This window comes from Pithys albifrons, chromosome 21 (genome assembly GCF_047495875.1).
Source record: "Pithys albifrons albifrons isolate INPA30051 chromosome 21, PitAlb_v1, whole genome shotgun sequence".
Taxonomy (NCBI): domain Eukaryota; kingdom Metazoa; phylum Chordata; class Aves; order Passeriformes; family Thamnophilidae; genus Pithys; species Pithys albifrons.
This window is the reverse complement of record NC_092478.1, coordinates 6,832,018-6,850,554: the sequence shown is the minus strand read 5'-3', so window position 1 is coordinate 6,850,554 and position 18,537 is coordinate 6,832,018. Positions and strand designations below refer to the sequence as shown.

General features: G+C 49.1%; 2 protein-coding genes across 6 annotated transcripts in view; one reads left to right on the top strand and one right to left on the bottom strand.

Annotated features, from left to right (window-relative positions):
• The window catches only part of AATF (apoptosis antagonizing transcription factor), a 49,292-nt gene extending 42,013 nt beyond the window's left edge, over positions 1 to 7,279 (top strand). Inside the window, exon 12 of the mRNA XM_071574889.1 lies at positions 6,075 to 7,279. Within this exon, the coding sequence (XP_071430990.1) occupies positions 6,075 to 6,138 (64 nt within the window). The 3' untranslated portion in view covers positions 6,139 to 7,279. The remainder of the gene's footprint in view (positions 1 to 6,074) is intronic.
• Positions 7,280 to 10,686: 3,407 nt separating this feature from the next.
• The window catches only part of ACACA (acetyl-CoA carboxylase alpha), a 124,618-nt gene continuing 116,767 nt past the window's right edge, over positions 10,687 to 18,537 (bottom strand). For all 5 annotated transcript variants that reach the window (XM_071574734.1, XM_071574737.1, XM_071574736.1 and 2 more), the window contains 4 exons: positions 17,106 to 17,260; positions 16,225 to 16,395; positions 13,354 to 13,490; positions 10,687 to 13,008 (listed from right to left, as the gene is read on the bottom strand). In XM_071574734.1, coding sequence (XP_071430835.1) covers positions 12,882 to 13,008; positions 13,354 to 13,490; positions 16,225 to 16,395; positions 17,106 to 17,260 — 590 coding nt within the window. In that variant the 3' untranslated portion in view covers positions 10,687 to 12,881. The remainder of the gene's footprint in view (positions 13,009 to 13,353; positions 13,491 to 16,224; positions 16,396 to 17,105; positions 17,261 to 18,537) is intronic.

Here is an 18,537-nt window from a genome sequence, read left to right as displayed (position 1 = left end):
TTTCTTTTTCTAACATATGGTCACAATTTTGTGTTTGACTTTGAACATGCAGACTTAATGCAGCAGAACTGGGTTCAGGGCAGGAATCACTTCCTGAAATCCCACAGACAAGTGCAAGAAATGAATTCTCTGACTCCACAGTCCTGTTGGCCTCAGGTCATGTGTGGCAGAAGAGCATCCAGCCCACTCTTGCTCTTGCACAAGCCTGCTGGGAGGCTGAATTAGCACACAGATTATCCAGAGAGGCTGGATTAGAGCATTTCCCTTGGCTTCAGCCAGGACAATGTGTATTTTCCCAATCAGCATTCTCACTTCAGTGCAGTTGCTTTATCACAGTGTGTGTCTGCAAGCAGAGGGGGGTACGTTGTAGGAAATCCTGGTATTAAAAGATTAATTTACTTATATGACATAAGAGTTTAATAAAAAAAAAATAAAAAAAAAAAGGTTGGTGAGATACCAGCCTTTAACTTCACTTACTTTGTACTTTGGATATTAAAACACCATGAGACTGGATTAACGGAGGAATTTGGGCTCTGCGATTGTCAATCCAGTACCTTCAACACGACAGAATTCCTGAGAGGAAGCAAAGCCCTTCTTTCTGGAACAACTAAACCAGTGGCTTCTGTGCTGCACAGCACAAACCTTGGTGTTGCTGTGAGAAAAATGATTCTAAGTTTATTCAGGCACAGTCTGGAAGAAAGGTTGTCCTGCTTTGGCTTTGTTTCAGGAGACAAAGGGAGAGAGTATGAACGTGGAGGGCACTCAGAGTGTGCAGCACAGAGTGCTCTGATGTGCTGGGGAATTTGGGGTGTTTCTGGCACAAGGCTGTGGGTGGGAGGGGACTTTCCTGCCTGGGCTCTGGGGCTGCTGGAAGAGCCCCCTGGTACTTCAGGGACCCCCTCAAGGGAGACATATGGGCTTGTTTGGGAGGTGCTGCATAACCAGCTGCACACCTGAGCTGGAACCTCGTGCTAGGTGGGCAGAGCCTGAAGCTGGAGGAAAAATTTGTTGTGTTGTCCTGTGAAACTAAACCTGCTTGGCTTGATGCCAAGGCACTCTGACTTCTGGATCACAGAATCCCAGAATGGTTTGGGTTGGAGGGGACCCTAAAGCTTCTCTCATTCCACCCCCTGCCATGGACAGGGACACCTCCCATAGACCAGGTTGCCCAGAGCTCCATCCAACCTGGCCTTGAAATTTCTGCCCTTTGTGTCTCATTTTGTTTGTTTTATTTAAAATCCCCCCAACCTTTGACTTGGCCTTTGGCATCACCCCATGGAGGTGCAGTTCAACACCTGGAGTTGCTTTAACCACAGCTGTCAGAAGGGCTGATGTTTGCACAAGGAGTTGTGTATGTTTTTAGCTGGCAGTGGGAAGTGGTCTCTGTGACCCAGCGTGGATGGGCTGGAATCATCGTGTCCCAACATTTGATGTCTGACATCCCTGTAAGAAGACAGACACCTCTGTTATGGAAATTTCCTTTTTAAAGGAAAAAAAAAATAACCTGTTAAGGGCTGCGAGATGATTTGTCATCTTTCCTTTGTGAGACAATTTGTCTTCTCCTGCATCAAATCTGTTATAAAACAGGCAAGCTGTGAAAGAGGGAAATCATCCCAGGAATATGGGGTGTTAAGGGACACAAAGAATGGTCCCCTCATGCACTCCTGCACAGGGCACTTTCCATGCAGCATCACAGAGTCTGCTCTGCTCAAATATCCGTCCAAAAACTGACAGAGAAGTCGCCATTTGGGGAAATTCCTGCTGCTGGAACACACGCCAGTGGAGCAAATTTGACTTGCTTGCACATCCCTGTGTTTTGCTGCTTCTCCAGCCATTTACCCCCATCTTTTATGCTTTGTGCTCTAAAAGCTCCTATGAAAATGCAGCTGGGGCCAAAGGAGGGACAAGAGAGGTCCATCTCTGCTCCATTAATCCTGTCCCAAGCTCAAGGCTGGTGCTGGTGTGACAGGGTTGGTGACAGGGACAGCAAGGATGAGCCCCAAATCACAGAATCACAGACTATTCTGAGTTGGAAAGGACCCACAAGGATCATCGAGTCCAACTCTTAAGTCAATGGCCCATACAGGGGGTTGAACTCATGACCTTGGCATTATTACAACCAAGTTTTAACCAACTGAGCTGATCTCAGGGTATTGGTTGTGTTTGAGCACCAGCCCTACATCTCTCTGCTGTCCCCCACTCCCAGATCCAGCCTCTCAAAATGTGCAGAGTCCCTTTGTTTAGGGCAAGAACCAGCTTTCTGAAATATTTATAAATCTTGTGCCTGCTCTCAGGAGACAAACCAGAGGCCACATGTCACCTTTCATAACTCAAAGCCGTGGGGCTAAAAGCATTTGAAGCAGCTCAGGGGGCCCGATCCTGACCTGCCTGAGCGGGAGGGAATTGCAGGAGCCCTTTGTGAGCCCCTTGGAGCGCCGGGCAGGGCGGTGGGAGCCGCGGGATTTACAGCGGGAGCCGCGCGCCGGGCTTGGGAAGCGAGTGAGTGCCATCTCGTGGGGCTGCCTCCTGCTCCACCCGGACACGGGGCCCTGGACACACGGACACATCTGGGGTGTTGGGATCTGCCTCTGGGAGCTCCACATCACCCACCACCCCGCGGGTTTGTCGCTGCTGAAAGGGACGGGAATGCAGAGCCAAACCCCACGGCCCGGCTGGTTTGGGGTTTGACTAGAAATTAAGACTGGGTTAACCTTTCATTAGACATGAGAAATAAATGGGTTCAGCTTGTTCTGTCTTCCTGGTCTCTTTCCTTTTGCCTGTAGAGTGTGTGTAGTAGCAATACCTGGGGTTTAGAGGGGGGTAAAGTCCACTGGGTATTTACCACAGCACATGGAGTAACTGTTCCTTTTATTTCATTTTCTTAAGTAGAATTTTTTTTTTAATTAAGAAATAAAATACTTCAGCTTTATTTTCTCTTCCTGGTACCTGCTCTGCTTGCTGGGCACTGAGTAATCTGAATTTCACACCACTGGACAAATCACTTCTTAGGGTACAGACAAAAAGTTTTACAAAGAAACAATCAGCCAACTTCAGTTTTCATCAACAGTCATGTGTTTTCCATTTTTCATTCTCCCTTTCTTCCTGGGTGTTCATGTTCTATCTTTTTCCAGTTTTTGTGAATTAAAAATTCATAGTTCCCAGTGGAGGATGGCAGTAGGAATGGGTTGTGTAGTCATTTCAGTACTGCTTGTGGCATATTCTAAATTACCTTCTTTTTGGGTAGAGGAAGAGAAGAAGTAAAAGGTACATGGGAAAAGGCAGAGAAATTGGTTGGAGGGTATTTTTACTAGAAGAGCACAGCAGTGGCTCAAGCACTATTGCTATTTTAATAATAATTTTTAAAGAAATCACACCAGAAACTGAATTTTCCCCTGAATATTGTTCTAGCAGTTCACAGAACTATATTTAGCAAAAAGAAGTAACATGACTATAATTGCACAGAATAGAACAACATTGGCTGTTCCCACATGCAGGTACATGTTTGGTTTGTACATTTGGTGCTAATGCAGGTGGGCAAAGAACCTTCCTGGGGATCTGTGAAGGGTCTTTGTGATTTATATTTTGAAGATTCGTAGAGATTTATGAAATGTGCTGTTGCTGTCAATACTCACTCTGTGTGTGTTTCCTTGCTCTCTGTTGCAAGGATTTTGCCTGTAAAATGTGTGTAGTGGCACTACCTGGATCTGGAGGGGGGAAAAGCCCACTGGGCATTTGACACACCAGGCTCACCACCTGGAGTAGCTGTTCCTTTTATTTCATATTTTAAAACCATATTGTTGACCTGAGCCCCCCAGTTTTCGTGGTAGGGAGGTGACAGTGCCTGTGCTGTCCCCTGGCTCTGGAACCAGCTCAGAAGAAATGCATAAATAATTAAGCCAAGGTACTTACACACACATGTTTTATGGCAAATGGCTCTGTGGTTCGTGATCATTTTTTCCAGAAACAGGTTTTATGATAATACAGTAAAAATATTAAATTAGAAAATGCCTCACTAAGGGTGATAAAACCTTACTACAGTGGAAATAGGTAATTATCCCCTCTACAGCCTAAATGACAGTTTAAAAGAAATAAAAATGTTAGTGCTCATTACTTGCTTTTGTAGGTTGCAATAAAGGGTAAGTTAAATTTTAATTCAAGGAAGACCCCTGTATCGACCTGCTTCTTCCACACTCTCTACCTGAGGTGTGAGTGCTGTTAATTACCTGCACAGGTTATTCCTCAGCACATGCTGCCTCCAGAACCTCTTTGTGCTCAAGTCACCTTTCCTCCAGCTGCAGGTGACACACTTCCAGTGGGGTGTTTCAACTCAGTGGCTCAGGTCTGATGTTTAATATCTGTGGGTGGAGGAGAGAAATTTTATATTTTTTTAACCAAAATCCAAGTTCATTATGCATAGCCTTAAGGGGACTGAAAGTATTAAAATCTGCACTTACCCTGGTGAATTGAAACAGAGACAAGGTTAAACCTGGAGGATTGATGAGTTTTACTCTCTGCATGGTTAAATCCTGCTGAGGGGAGAGGCTGTAAAAGAAAGGGAGCCTGGGTGATGAGAAGAGGGGGGAAAAAAGGTTGGGTTATTTTATTATTTTATGTTTCAGGGTGAAATGTTTGTTCTGTTTTGGAGGTGGTGGGGTTACCTGATATCCCTCCTCCTGTCACTGCCAGGGTGTCTGTCTGTTCTGAACAGTTCCACTTGGATTTTTGCTCTATCAGAGGCTGCTGTGCTGGAGGATGAGGCCATGGAGGTTCTGGGGAACCCTCTGTGCCCCCCAGAACCTGGGCTGTCCCTGTCACAGCCTGTCACTGCTGGCAAACATTCCTCTGCCAGCAAAGACAAATCCTTGCTTGAAATCTCCCCAGGCTTTACTTGCCTGAAAAATGGCTGTTTATTTAAAATCTGTGGGATTGGAGCAAATTCAGCATCGATCCCTGAACTCCTGTATCCACAGGAGAGTATCAAACCCACAAAAATGAGGACACAAACCTGAGGGATTCTTCTCCTGGGTTCTCCCCCAGTGGGAAAGGCCAAGGCAGGCTGCAAAGGAACAGCATTTTGGGGTTTTGCCTGTTCATGGGGCAAACACAGAAGCTCTTACTGTCTTTGGGTGGTTTCTTTGGGGTTCCCCAGACTGTTCACATTGTTTTTGGACTTCCTTCCATTGCTGGGGGTGTAAAACATGAGTGAATGTGTAAGGGAGAAGGGCTTAAAGAAACTGGAGGGGGGAACCTGTTAGGGGACAAATCTCCTTTGGATTTTTCAAAATGCCTTCAGGGTGGTGTGAGGAAGGTGGGAGGCAATGGGATCACCTGGTCCTCACTCATTACCCTGGGGTTGTTACTGTTCTTGGAAAGGAAAATCCCACCCTCCATGTCACCAACACCCCATCAGTGTGTGCAGCCTCTGACAACAGGCTGCTGCTTCAGAAAATGCATTTATAGAAAATAAGGCTCTCCCTGTGCTTTTCCCTCAGTATCCAGAAATACCTGATTTATAAGAATCCCTCCTTTCCCCCAGCTCAGGTTACTCTGGGTCTAAAATTAAAGATAACACCAACCCACTTTTTTTTTAAAAGGGAAATTTGCTCCTGTTATCAGAATTGCCACACGTGGGATATTAATTGGAATCCTGTTGCTGGGTCATTTTCATTGTTTTTCAAGTACTGTCCAAGAAAATGTATGAAAACCAAATTACAGTCCCACGTAGGCTGTGATTGAATCCTCCTTACGGCTCCATGGCCTCGTACATCCTATTAAAATATCCAATCTTGTTTTCTTACTTGAAGAGCCTGTCTGTAAAGGGCAAACTTATGGAAGCCCTCATTCTCTGGAGATATGATATCCAGCCACACTGAGATATTTGCATATTTCTGTACTGCCTGGGATTGGTCTTACACAAGTTTCCCTCCTCTGTATTTATTAATAAAGATTGTTGAATGCATTTTTAATTACATGAGGCCTTTTCATTTGGAGTGGAGGGTTTGTGGCAGCCTCTTTCTTCCATTTTGACCTTGAAAAGTAACTTTTCCTTCTCCACCTTCCTTTTCTTTCCCCAGGACGGAGCTTTATCGTTCTCTGTTTGGAAAAATCACGAATGGTGAAGTGCTGGAGCAGAATTAGGATCAGGCCCTGGCTCCCAACATCCATTTGGCTCTCAGAATCCCCTCAGCTTGGCAGCTGCTGGTCCTGCTGGTCCCTCAGGAGCAGAGCAAGGTCTCTCCAGCCTCTGGTCTGTCCCTAAAATCCTCACTGAAGGAACATCAAACCTGGGAGGAGTGGGGACATGGACACCCTGGATAAACTCCCCCTCTTTCCAGCTGTAAGTGCTGCCTCCCAAAGACAATTCATTTTTAACTATTCCTTTTAAATTCCTGACCTGATTTTGCAATACAGGCACAGTTCTGGGGGGGAGTGACAATCCAGCCTGGCAGGGACCACCAGCCCCCCATGTGGTCCCTCAGGGTTGTGTTAAACCCTTACAGGTTTTGATTTGGGGTTTGGGGGGGGTTAAACATCCTGTTCTGGTTGTTGGCTGCATATTGGGAATGAGTGACTTTATTTTTCACCGAGTCAAGAGGATTTAAATATCATTTACATAATTATGAAGGCCTTAAAACAGAGAAGAGGTGCTCTCCCTTGCAGACTCCAGAGCTCCTGGTGCACATTCCAGTTGTTGAATGAACACAGGGACATTTGCTGACCACAGCACAGGGGTATGTTGGGATGTTGCTGCTGTAGGAAGATCCTGGCGAATTTTCCAGCCCAGCATTGATCCTGCAGTTCTTTCAGCTGGTCGTGACTGAGCCTTTCTGTCTTCACCACGGCCATGACACCGTGCTGGAGGATGTCAGCATAATGTGAAACTGGACAGACATGACTCACATGAGGGAGGGGTTGGTGGGGTTTTATATCCAAAGGTCAGAAGCGGGATATCAGATCCTGTAAGGGGAATTTTGGAATTCTGTCCTGATCAGTCCCAAACAGGGGTTTTCTCATGTGAAAAACACCTGCAGATCTGTGTGTAATGGCCCTGGTTTGTCCCACAGAGCTGCCCTGTCCCTGGGTGCTGTTTTGGGGTATCTAATTAAAATGGTTTGTAAACTGGTTGTCCCGGTGTGATCAGTGCAGGAACAGCCCCACACTGGTGTGCCCTTTCACAGAGGGGGAGTGAAGCAGCCAGACTGCCCCGGGCCTCAACTTCACAGCAAGACAAGGGATCTGGGAGCTTATTTCTCTGCATTACTTACAGCTTTTACCAACTTTGGAGTGGATGACTTAATTTTCCTTTTTCATTATTTTTTTTATTAAATAAAAACATCAGTTTTTAAGCCTGTAACGGGTTGGATGGCAGGGAGGGAAGCCCATTTCATGTCCTGTGCTGCCCCTGAGGGTGAGCCCCAGGGTGCAGCAACAGTGACCCCACCTTGTATCTCCTCACAGTGAATATTCCCCCTGTCCCTCCATTCCTGCTGTGCTGCTCCCCCAGTCCTGCCTCTGCTTGGAATGGAATGTGTTGCTCCACAGTTTTATCCCTCTTTTCCCTTAGCAGACTCTCCGTAGCCGAATTTTTGCACTTCTCTGTGTCCCCAGAGCTGTCTGCAGACCTGATATTAATTAATCCTTTTTGCACCTCATCATTACAGATTTAGTCTCCCTTTAGTCATCTGTTCCCAGTAAGTGGCTTCCCAGCTCAGTGTGGCTCAGTGTGGTAACAGAGCAGAGAGTCCAGCACAGCGAGGGGGAACCCGCTCAGCTGCAGGTTTGGCTTGAACACAGTGGCGTGTGAAATCCTGGGTTAAACACAGGACAAAAAAAGCTGCTCCTCTCCCAGTTCCTCACTGGTGCTGGGCTCAGCTCCCTCCCTGCCCTGTGGAAACATGTCACGTTTGCCTTGGCTGCAGAGAGCAAGTGCCAAGGTGAGTATTGACTTTGGGTGGAAAACACGCGTCTCATGGATGAATAAATCTCTCTGCTCACTTGCAGCAGGGCAGAGCTGCAGCTCCGAGGAAAGGCATCGATTTCTCCATCCCCTCCCAGCTCTCTGGTCCAGGTGGAAACACACTAAATGTCACTATTGGCTCCTCGCTGGGATTTCAGAATCCCACTAACGACCTTGCCTACAGCAGAGCCCCACAATGCTGCTGATCACAGGCAAAGCACCGCTCAGGGCTGTGGGGAGAAGGGCCAAAGGTCCATGGGCACAGGGAAGGGCTGATTTTCCAGTCACCTGTACCAGGGGATCAGCCCCACGTTTGCTGGTGAGCAGGTTCCTTTAGCTCAGCATGGGCTATCACTGGGCTGCTCCAGCACAGAGGGGCCTCCCCAGATGTTGGGTCTCTATGTGTGACCATCTCCCATGGAAAACCCTGGCAGTGTCACGTCCTGTCCCCTCCATCCACTCGCTATCAATGCCAGCTCCCCAACAAAAGTCAGGATTCTGTGACCCCACGGTGTCCCAGCACCTCTGGCCTGATGATCTGTCCCTGCACTGATCTGAGCAGCAGCAGAGCCCTGTGCCCCTCAACATGATTAAAATCTCATGGTTTAGTAACCACAACTCAGAGTCATCATGGGGAGTAAATCAGCCACTTCCAGCGTTGGTGTTGGTGGGTTGTTGTTGGGCTGTTTGTGCTGTCAGTGCCCAAATGAAGGGGGTTAAAGCCCCATGTCCCTGCCCTGCTCAGGTTTTGCTGTGCTGGCAGGTTCTCCAGGGTCTTTGTGGCTGGAGCTGTGCCACCCCCTTCCCGTTTGACTCCTGTGTCCTCTACAGCTGTAGCACCAGGGCACTCCATGTTTTTTCTATTTTCATTCTGGCTGTAATGTTAAAAGGGTAATATGAACCACTTTAAATGTGATAACTTCTCGTCAGTATTGTTTGAGGAGATAAGAGCCCAAGCCCCACTAAGCACGCTTTTGAATTCACTTATCAGTGTTTAAGCAGCCTGTTCCCCCTGTCCCCCCACCACCACCTGGGTCGTGGCTACACGGGGAGAACCTGGGCCAGCAGATGAGGCCCCGTTTCAGCTCTGACCTTGCTCATAAGAGCAGCCCTTGATTCCTGGCAGGAAAATGGGCCCGTGCCTGGATTTGAATATGCTGCAGGAAAAAATGCAGCCTGTGGAATCCCTAAGGAACAACCCATCAGAGCCAGGGATGTGCCCGTGGCCAGCAGTGGCACCTCCCAGAGCCTGGGGACAGCAGGACGGGCAGGGGGTACATGTACACAGGAGGAAGCTGCACTGGGCATTACCAGTATCCCCCATCTGGCTCATCTCTCCCAGTTCCTGGAAGCTCCAGGGCAAGTGTCTGACACAGCAAGGTCCAGATTAAACCAGGACAATTTCCACCAACTTTCCCTAATGCTGCCAATTAACAGCAAGTGAGTTATCTCCCCCTTTCCCCCTCAAAGAATATTAATTCTTTATTAATTCATGATACAGCTGCTAATTAGTACCTCCACAAATGGGCACTACACCTTAGCAAAACATTGTGCAGCCACTCGGAGCCGTTTTGGGGCTTGGGGTGTGCGGAGGGAGGGACAGAGGGTTGTGTTAATCCTCTCCCCCCAACCCGCCACGGCGAAGAATTTCAACTTTCAGACAAACAACTTCATTTACAAGTGTGTCTCTAATTAGCTGCAGAATTAGTAAAGCAGAGTTTTCCCCCCATAGATCGGCCAAGCCCCCAGGGGAGGCTCTGGAATGGAGAGAATCGCATTTCCAATTATTTTGTTGAATTGCTAATTTAGTTATTGTGCCTGGCGTAATTGTGATGGGTATTGGGTGTGCAATTCAATTTGTTTTAAATATTTGTGGGAAGGCTGATCAGTAATGGAGCTGACCTATTTCATGGCCCAAATTGAGAGAAGAGACTAAAACAAAAAACAGCTACAAAGCCGCAGTTTGTCTCAGTTTTTATTTTGATGTCTCTCATCCCTCTTAAGACTGTTGATGCAACAAAAGGTTTACATTAAAAGATGATGGCACTTTGATCTTGGGCTTTGGAGAGCTTACAGCTCTAGTCCGTCTTTTCTTGGCATTTTAATATGTAGATATTTTAGGCTAAAGAGTTTTAAATGTGATTCTGGAGTTCAGTAGGGTCTGTCCCCTCACCACCCCCTATTTAACTAGCAGGATTCTGGTTTGAGAAATGCATGAAAAATAAACTGCTGGAGCTGTGTTTGCTCACATGGACAAATTTAACATCTCACCCTTAATGTGGGGACCTTCCAAAAGGTGTTTGTTGAGCAAGTTCCCAGGGAAGACCCTTGGGCTAAGCGTCCTGGTGGGTCTTTTCCTGTGGGCTCCTGCTGAGCAGGTCACAGAATGATTGAGGTTGGAAAAGATCTTTAAGATCCTCGAGTCCAACTGTCCCTGCCCACGTAACAGCCCTCCCACCACCTCAGCATCAGCTGCCAGGGCCTGGTTTTCCCTGTTTGTCCCAGTCACTGTGATGGTAAAGATGACAATAAATCATGGAGGAGGAACAGGACCTGCCCAAGAGCTCAGGTGAGGGGGACAGGCCAGACCTCGAGGTGTTTTTGACTCCATCCTCCCACCAGACCTTGAGGGTTCCCACACAAAATTCCCTGTTCTTGCCCCAAGGAAAGCACAGCTCCCCCAGGGTGCCCAGGACAGGGGTGACAGAATCCACTCCTGGCAACAGAGCTGTAATTCATTCTTTTTATTAAAAGAATTTGAGGTAAGTGAAATACTTCAGCACCAGCGAGAACCGTATATACCAAGGGGGGATTCCCTGCCCTGCCTCGCCCATCTGGGGACAGCACAGGTGACAGTCCTCTGGCAGGTCCAGACCCCCCCCAGGACTCCCAGGGCTGGTGATGGACCCTGATATCAGCCCAGCACTGATGTTACCCAACATCTGGATTTTTGGAGCTGCTTTATTCCCAGATTTAGTGGAGCCTGACCCAGTGCTGCAACACTGAAACAGGGGGGGCTGCTGTGCACGAGGCTTTGGCAGAGCAGCTCCAAAGGGGTTGGAGCAGCAGACACTGGGACACTTCCCATTCCACCTGCAGGTGTCCTGGATAAGGGACTGACTGGTGACCTCATCCCCTAGGAAATCCTGGTGACAGGGAGGAGGAGTCCCTTGAGTCGTCCCCCAAGTGGTCCTGCCTGGCTGAGACATTCTCTGTCCGTGTGTCCTGCTGCAGCCCACCTTGGCATAAGCAAAAGCATCTTTGGGGCTTGTTCAGGGGGCTCTAGTGGAAAAAAAATAGTCTTTAAATCAAATTAGGATTCTTAACTATTAAGAAAAATCAAGTCCTTCAGGTGGCTGAGCTCCCTGGCCACGGGCAGGGGAGCTGTGACCCCTGGTGTGGCACCTCCAGTCACTGGCCCCACAGGCAGAAGGGCTGCATTGCACTTCAGAAGGAAACAAGGAGAGGTGAGAGGCACTGGCAGCGTCATTGATTAATTCTCTCATAAAAACAGCCCTTCAATTCCTGCTGTACTAAAGGAAATCTGAAATTCTTCCAAGACCATCATTGGTGCAAGCCTGGTACTGCCCAGTCCAAGTTCTGTAACAGGCATTAGGGAAGGACTGTGCTTCCCTCCAGAGTTCCAGCTTCTCTGAGCTTTTATTATGATCAGGAGCCCCATGGACATAAAAAAAGCATAGAAAGAAGCTGGGGACCTGGGCTGGGTCAGCCTGGGGGACCACGGGCTGCTGCCACCCCAGCACTGCACTCACCTGCCACACAAACAGTTATTCTTGACCAATGGGAATGAAATTATCCCAACTAACTTTTTTTTACATTTCCACCTTCCCAGGTAACAGCCTTTCCCTCCCCAGCCTGCACCAGGGCCAGCCCAGTGCAGGCAGCTCCTTTCAAGCTCCAGAGCAGAGCGGGGAGATGGAGAAAAACTCCTCAGATCCTTAGACTGAGATTTCCTTTTGCAGTTCTAACCCCACTGGGGAAATTGGCTCTGACCTTTCTCCCCCTCAGCCTGGCTGGCTGGATCTATATCCTGCTACTCATAGAAAAGGGATGAGCACTTAACCAAGTATACCCACAGTGGGGCTGCCACATCTTATCCCTCAGAACAAGCAGGGAAGGGAGAGCAGAAATGCTGAGCAGCTGCACTTTGGTCTCTTCGTTTACCTCCTCCCAGAAGGGCCCTTCACGCAGTTCATTGACCTGTTCTAAAGGAATTGGGCACAAAGGCAAAGTGAGTGGGGATTCAGCCCCCAAAATCCTATCCTGCCACCTTTGCAGCCCTGGGAAGCCTGGGAGCCTCCTGGGGGCACAGGGACAGCCCTGGCCACACCAGCTAAAGGCTGGTTTTCTGCTACTGAAGAAACAAGACAGACATGTGACACATAAATCACCACTGACAGAGCCCAGGGGCTGCCTGGAGGGGCTCCCACCCGCTCCCAAGGCAGAGCCCACCCGGGTGACAGGGGTGACATTGGCACTTGTCAGCGCGGAGCTGGGGTGGGAGGAGAGGCAGGCAGGGGCACGGGGAGGTCACTGAACAGCCCCTGCTCTGCCATGCCAAGGCCTCACGGTACCGGAGCACCTTCATCGCCCGGCAGAGCCGACGGCGCCCGGACGCGTCGCTCCAGTCCCGCTCTGTTCAATAAATAAGGTACAATAGGACAGCTGTGATTCAGTTCCGCAGGCGCTTGTGTTTATACATTTTCCTCATGTCCCTGGCCAAAGGACACACTTCCTCTGGTCAGCCTGATTTGAAAAAAGAAACCTGTCCCTTCTGTAGTGTTTCCCTGAGCCTCCCCGTCGTGGTACAGCGGGCACAGCCGAGCACACAAAGGGCAGTTCTGAGCTCCTGGGTTTCTCCTCCACGGTACCGGGCAGGGGGAGTGTGGGAAATCGATGCTCTTTACGTTGAAGAAGGAGAGTCCATTGTGGAGAGGATCCGCACGACCTCGGCTCGCTGGGTGGGTGATATATGCTGGGTCATGTGCACTATGGAATCCATGGCAACCTCCGGATTGGCCTGCACCAGGCTGGAGAGAGGAGAGAGGTGAGTGGCGGCAGCCCCAGCACCATCAGAGTGTCTGACAGCTTCCATCAGGCCAGGGGAGCTGAAATGTGGGGCTGTGGGAGACTGGACACAGCACTGGGTGAGCTGTGAGAGCCGACCTCTGCCTGCCTGAGCTCCCTGGGGCCACTCCACAGGCTCAGACACACATGGGGACTGGAATCCCGAGAGGCCGGTGTGTGGATCCCGGGACACAGGCAGGGCAGGAGCTCTGGAGTGAGCCCTGATCCCACCAGCAGCACCGCCAAGGGCACCCACATTCCCCCTCTCAGGTGATTTCTCACATCCCTGTTCCCAGGGCAGCGCTCACCTCCGGATCTGCTTGAGGACATAGTCCCTTGAGATGTATTTGATGTTCTCCTCCACGACCGAGCGAACCCCCTCCTCCTCCGTCAGCTGCTTCTCCAGCCACTCCACCAGGTCCTTGTTGCTGTCCCACAGGTATGCCTGCCAAAATCCCACAGCATCAGCCTGTGTCCCAGCCCTGGCCACCCCCACCCGCTCCCCACACACCAATCCCCAAATGTAACCTGTTGGCAGCTGTGGGTGACACGTCTGGCTGGGGATTCCCTGCAAGTGGGGCTTCCATAAACACAACTAATAATTAGCAAAAGTCTCAACATTTTTTTTGTTTTGCATCTTCTACCATAAATGTGACAGCAAAGAGCAAAGGAGGTGGTTCCTCAGCCAGTGCTGCCCAAACGAGCTGCATCAATCCCAGGAACTGTCCCAGATAAATCCCAGTTTCCCTGGGGATCAGCTGTCCAAATTCTGGTGGGACACAGCTGACCCTGAGATGCAGCTGATTTGGGGCTTCTCCCAGTGCTAAACCACCATGGGGCCCAGGAGTCTCCATCACCTTCGAACTATAACCCCATGTTGGTGTCCCCCAGCAATCACAGGAGACCCGATCTAGTCCCTTGAGCAGGTGTGAGCATGGCAGAGCAGGTCGGGGTGCTTGAAACCCTCAGCAACAACCCCCTTTTTGCCTTTTGCAAGATCATTTCACCTGATATTTGCTAGATAGTTGACTACGTAATAATTCAGGAGTGTGTGAGCCCCTAATAGCCTTCTCGCTCCTCTCCTCTCCTCTCATTTTCTTTACAAATCATTTAAGAATCGTTTTGTTAATGGTTTCCGGAAAAGCAAGTACTGCCATTAGCACTCATTCATATTTATGTCATTTTATTTGGGTAATTAAACACAAAGCTCCTCATTTAAAGGTGCACTATCCTTCCCTGTTATCACTAACCAAGTCAAAGTCAGAATGACAATGAGCTGCGTGCAGTGGCACCTTCCTGGCACCCCCTGAGCCCCCTGGCACCCCCCTGGCTCCAGTGCAGACCCCCACAGCCCTGGGGCTGAGCACCCACTGCTGCACCAGGGGCCACAGAATCATGGAATCACAGAATCACTCAGGCTGCAAAAGCCTCTAAGATCATCGAGCCCAACCACTCCCCCGCACTGTCAAGGCCACCACTGACCCATGTCCCCAAGTGCCACATCTTTTAGATCCCTCCAGGGACAGGGACTCCACCACTGCCCTAAGCAGCCCCTTTTTGAGCAAGCTCAACCCAGCCTGAGCATCCTTTCTGTAAAGAAATTGTCCCAATATCCAACCTCAGCCTCCTCTGGCACAGCTTGAGGCCATTTCCTCTTGTCCTGCCCCTTGTTCCCTGGGATCAGAGCCTGACCACCTTCCAGCTCCACCCTCCTTGTCAAGGAGTTGCAGAGAGAGAGAAAATCCCCCCTGAGCCTCCTTTTCTCCAAGCTGAGCACCCCCAGCTCCCTCAGCCTCACCCAAGCACCTCCTCACTGCCCACCCTTCATTTATATATTTAATTAATAATTTCCCAAGTTCAGTAAATTGTCTCCCTCTCCCCTGGGACTCCCAGGATCAACTCCTTCCTGGTGCTGCTGAGGGTGGTTGTTAAACTCACAGGTGAGAGCTGTGAGGAATCCTGGAATGGTTTGGGTTGAAAGGAACCTTAAAGATTATCCAGTTCCACCCCCTGCCATGGGCAGGGACACCTCCCACTATCCCAGGTTGCTCCAAGCCCTGTCCAACCTGGCCTTGGACACTCCCAGGGATGGGGCAGCCACAGCTTCTCTGGGCAACCTGTGCCAGGGCCTGCCTACCCTCACAGGGAAGGATTCCTTCCTGCCCTACGTGCAGAGCCCACCCCAGGCCCTGACACACTTCAAGAAAAAACAGGATTATTTTATTTTCTTGACCATTATGATTGTCTCAAACTAGTGATGTCACTTCAAGATTTTGCTTATTTCATTGTTTTGCCTTATTATTATTTTAAACCTGTCAGGTTTCACTCCCTGCCTCTGCCCCTGCCATGCAGCAACATTCCCTGCATACAAAGGAAGGTTCCAGGGAAGGGGGAAAAAAAAACCAACCCAGGAAGCTGCGATACAGTCACAGACCTGCGTAAAGCTCCATTTACCCAAGAATCCCAAAGCTTTTAGTTTAGGAGAATATTTAATACTCTTATTAATCATTTTTAATCCGTTTGCTTTTAATTAAGAAACAGCATGATGCTTCCCTATCAACATATGCCAGGGAGCAGATTAATTGTGGCTTAAGATAACTCTCCTTGATTGGTGTAATGTATTAGCTAACGAGCTGCCCGCTTTTGGAGATGCTCAGACAGTACCTTGGAAAGGCTGCTGCCCTCCAGAGAACATTCCCCCCTTCTCTGGAACCCCTGAGTGTTTGGGACTTTAAAAATGGAATAAAATAAAACAGAATAAAAAATGAAACAGAAAAATATAGAATTAAAACAATACAATTAAATAAAATATAATAAAATAAAATAAAAATATAATAAAAAATAAAAATAAAAATTAAACAAATAAAAAATAAAATAAATAAAATATAAAATAAATATAAAATAGAACTGAGACTGGAGGCTTGTGACAAAACCAACCCAAAAGCAGCTCCACAGATTGCCCTTCAGAAATTGCACGTTGAACATAATTAAAAAAGAAATCCTCACAGTCCCTGTGGTCTGTTCTCACCATCACCAAGTTCCAGAGGGAAGGAAGGTGATGGCAGGCCTGGGAAGGGCGACAGTGTGGCCATGGGCTGCTCTGCAGGACAGGTGGGACAACTTCCCTGAACCCGAGCCCAGGAAGGACTAAGGCCTTGGTGAAACTGCTCCTCATTTACCTTCACTGTCCCTTCAGCTTCCACAAACCAGCGTCTCAGCATGGCCTGGATCTGCCCATCCGTCAGCTCGGGGTTGGCATCGTGGATCTTCTGCTTCACCGTGTCCTCCAGGAGCAGCCGCCTCAGCCTCCAGTAGAAGAACGTACGGGAAGTTTTCCAGTCTAGAATGTCCTGCCCAAGACACAAGTGGAGAAGGGGAAATGAGTGAGGGACAATATTTACACAGTGAGATAAATACATCTTATTCTCAAAGGCAAAAACAGGATTGGACTTGCTCTGTACTTGGTTATACCCCTGGCATAAGAGAAATATGGAGACTCCCATGTCTGAGTTTTGAGGGCTTCCATCCTGAGGGCTTCCATCCTGTCATACCATTTGGTCACCAGGAACTGCACAGAGTCATTGAGTGCCAGAATGGTTTGGGTTGGAAAGGTCCTTAAAGCTCACCTCATCTGGAGGGCTTCCACTAGCCCAAGTTGCTCCAAGCCCCATCCACCCTGGCCTTGAACACCTCAAGCCCCCTTTGTCTCCCACAAACCTGCTTCCTTATGCAAAAAGAGATGGAGCTTCCCAAATGAGAAGCCCAGCCTCGTCTGGGACACTCACATCCAAGGGGGAGGGACCACAAAAGTCTCACTGGCCAGGGTCAAGCTACTGGTGAACCCCAGGAGTGTGGGGTCTCACATGGGCACGGACCAGGTTCAGGTGCTGGAACACACAATGTTCTGAGACCAGCAAACAGTGGAGAGGGTGGCAACAGTCCTGAGGATTGTTTGTGGGCCCACAGGCTTCCTCCAGCAGCAGCTGGTACCATTGGACACTGTCTTTTTCCATGTGCCAAACCCTCCAACCCCATCCCCAGGGAGGCTCTGGATACTCACAGTTATGGCCCCTTTCTCCTGCATCCGCCCGGGCGTGTCGTGCAGGTCCGCGAACTGCACGGCCACCTGCTGGTACATGGGCAGCAGGAACTCCTCCCGCTCCTTCAGCTTGGCCTCCAGCTCCTTCCGGTCTGCAGGGCTCAGCTCGGGGGTACCTGCAACCACAGCCACACTCACACCCCTGGGGAAGCACAGGGCGGGCAGGGGGGCAGCTCCAGGCAGCCCTCAGGGAGGGTGGGACAGTCCTTCTGTTCCAGACAACACTCAGCCAGGACAGACACCAGACATTGCTCCCAGCAATGCCCAGCAGAGTCCGAGTCAAATCCCACTGTTCCACCCCAGATTTCCTGCCATGGATATTCAGGCAAGAGCTTTGAGGGTGTTTTCACCATGGAAATTCTATTCCATTTAAATGCCAATGATCTGAGCCATCAATTAAGTGACATTTGCGGGACTTACTCCTAAAAAAGAATAATGTCCCAACACGCAGTTCATTTAGCAAGAAACACAGAGGATGTACAACCACCTCCACAATTTCAAGTTCTCCTTTAGGCTGGTTCCTGCTGGAGCCCACTCCAGGGGCTCTGGAATCACAGCAGAAAGCCAGAGCAATCCCAACACAACAAGTCCAGATTAAACCACTGGGCAGAAGCTTCACAAAAACCCCAGGAAGAGGAAACACCTTCACACAGTGCAAAATCAAATGGCAGAGCTCGCTGTCACCAGACCCAAGTGGGCTCACAGAAGTGATCAGACAAATTCATGCAAGAAAAGTCCATCACAGGCTAAAGCATGAAGACCAGGTATCAGTCTGTCCTCAGGAAGCCTCTAAACCACACTTGGATGCTGAGACAGCATGCTGGGGGAAGCTGGGGGATGCCACTGCATCTTTCCATGCACATCTGTGGCTCATCCATGAGCCACAGCTGCTGGTCCAAAGGGATGAGCACCCCAGTGGCCTGAGCACCCCAGTCTCTTGCTCAAACACACACATATATAGTTTTTTTCCAAGCCCCAGGCCACCCAGATAACAATCCTTTCCAGAGAAGGAATGTTTTTATGTGCCTACCAATATAAATGTTCCCAACCTTTCAAACGCAAGTAAGAAGGTTTTAATTAAGAGAAGCTCCCCTTATAACCTTCAGAATAAAAAATTATCTATATTTATACACGTTAAACTCCCAGGCTCCCTGGTTTTAATGGCAATACATGCACTTAAGGCAGCACCGCTGGTGAATTCGGCCCCCGCCACCCTCGTGGCGCCGAGTCCACCCAGCCAGGCCCAGTAATGATTTAGGTGAGATTAACAAATATGTCAATGTCTATTTTCTGCTTAATTTAAAAGCAGCGTCTATAAAGATTTTTGACTTCTGAACCCTGTTCTCCTAGAAGAAAGAAGGTAACAATGAGGAGGGGGGATAAAGAGTGATTA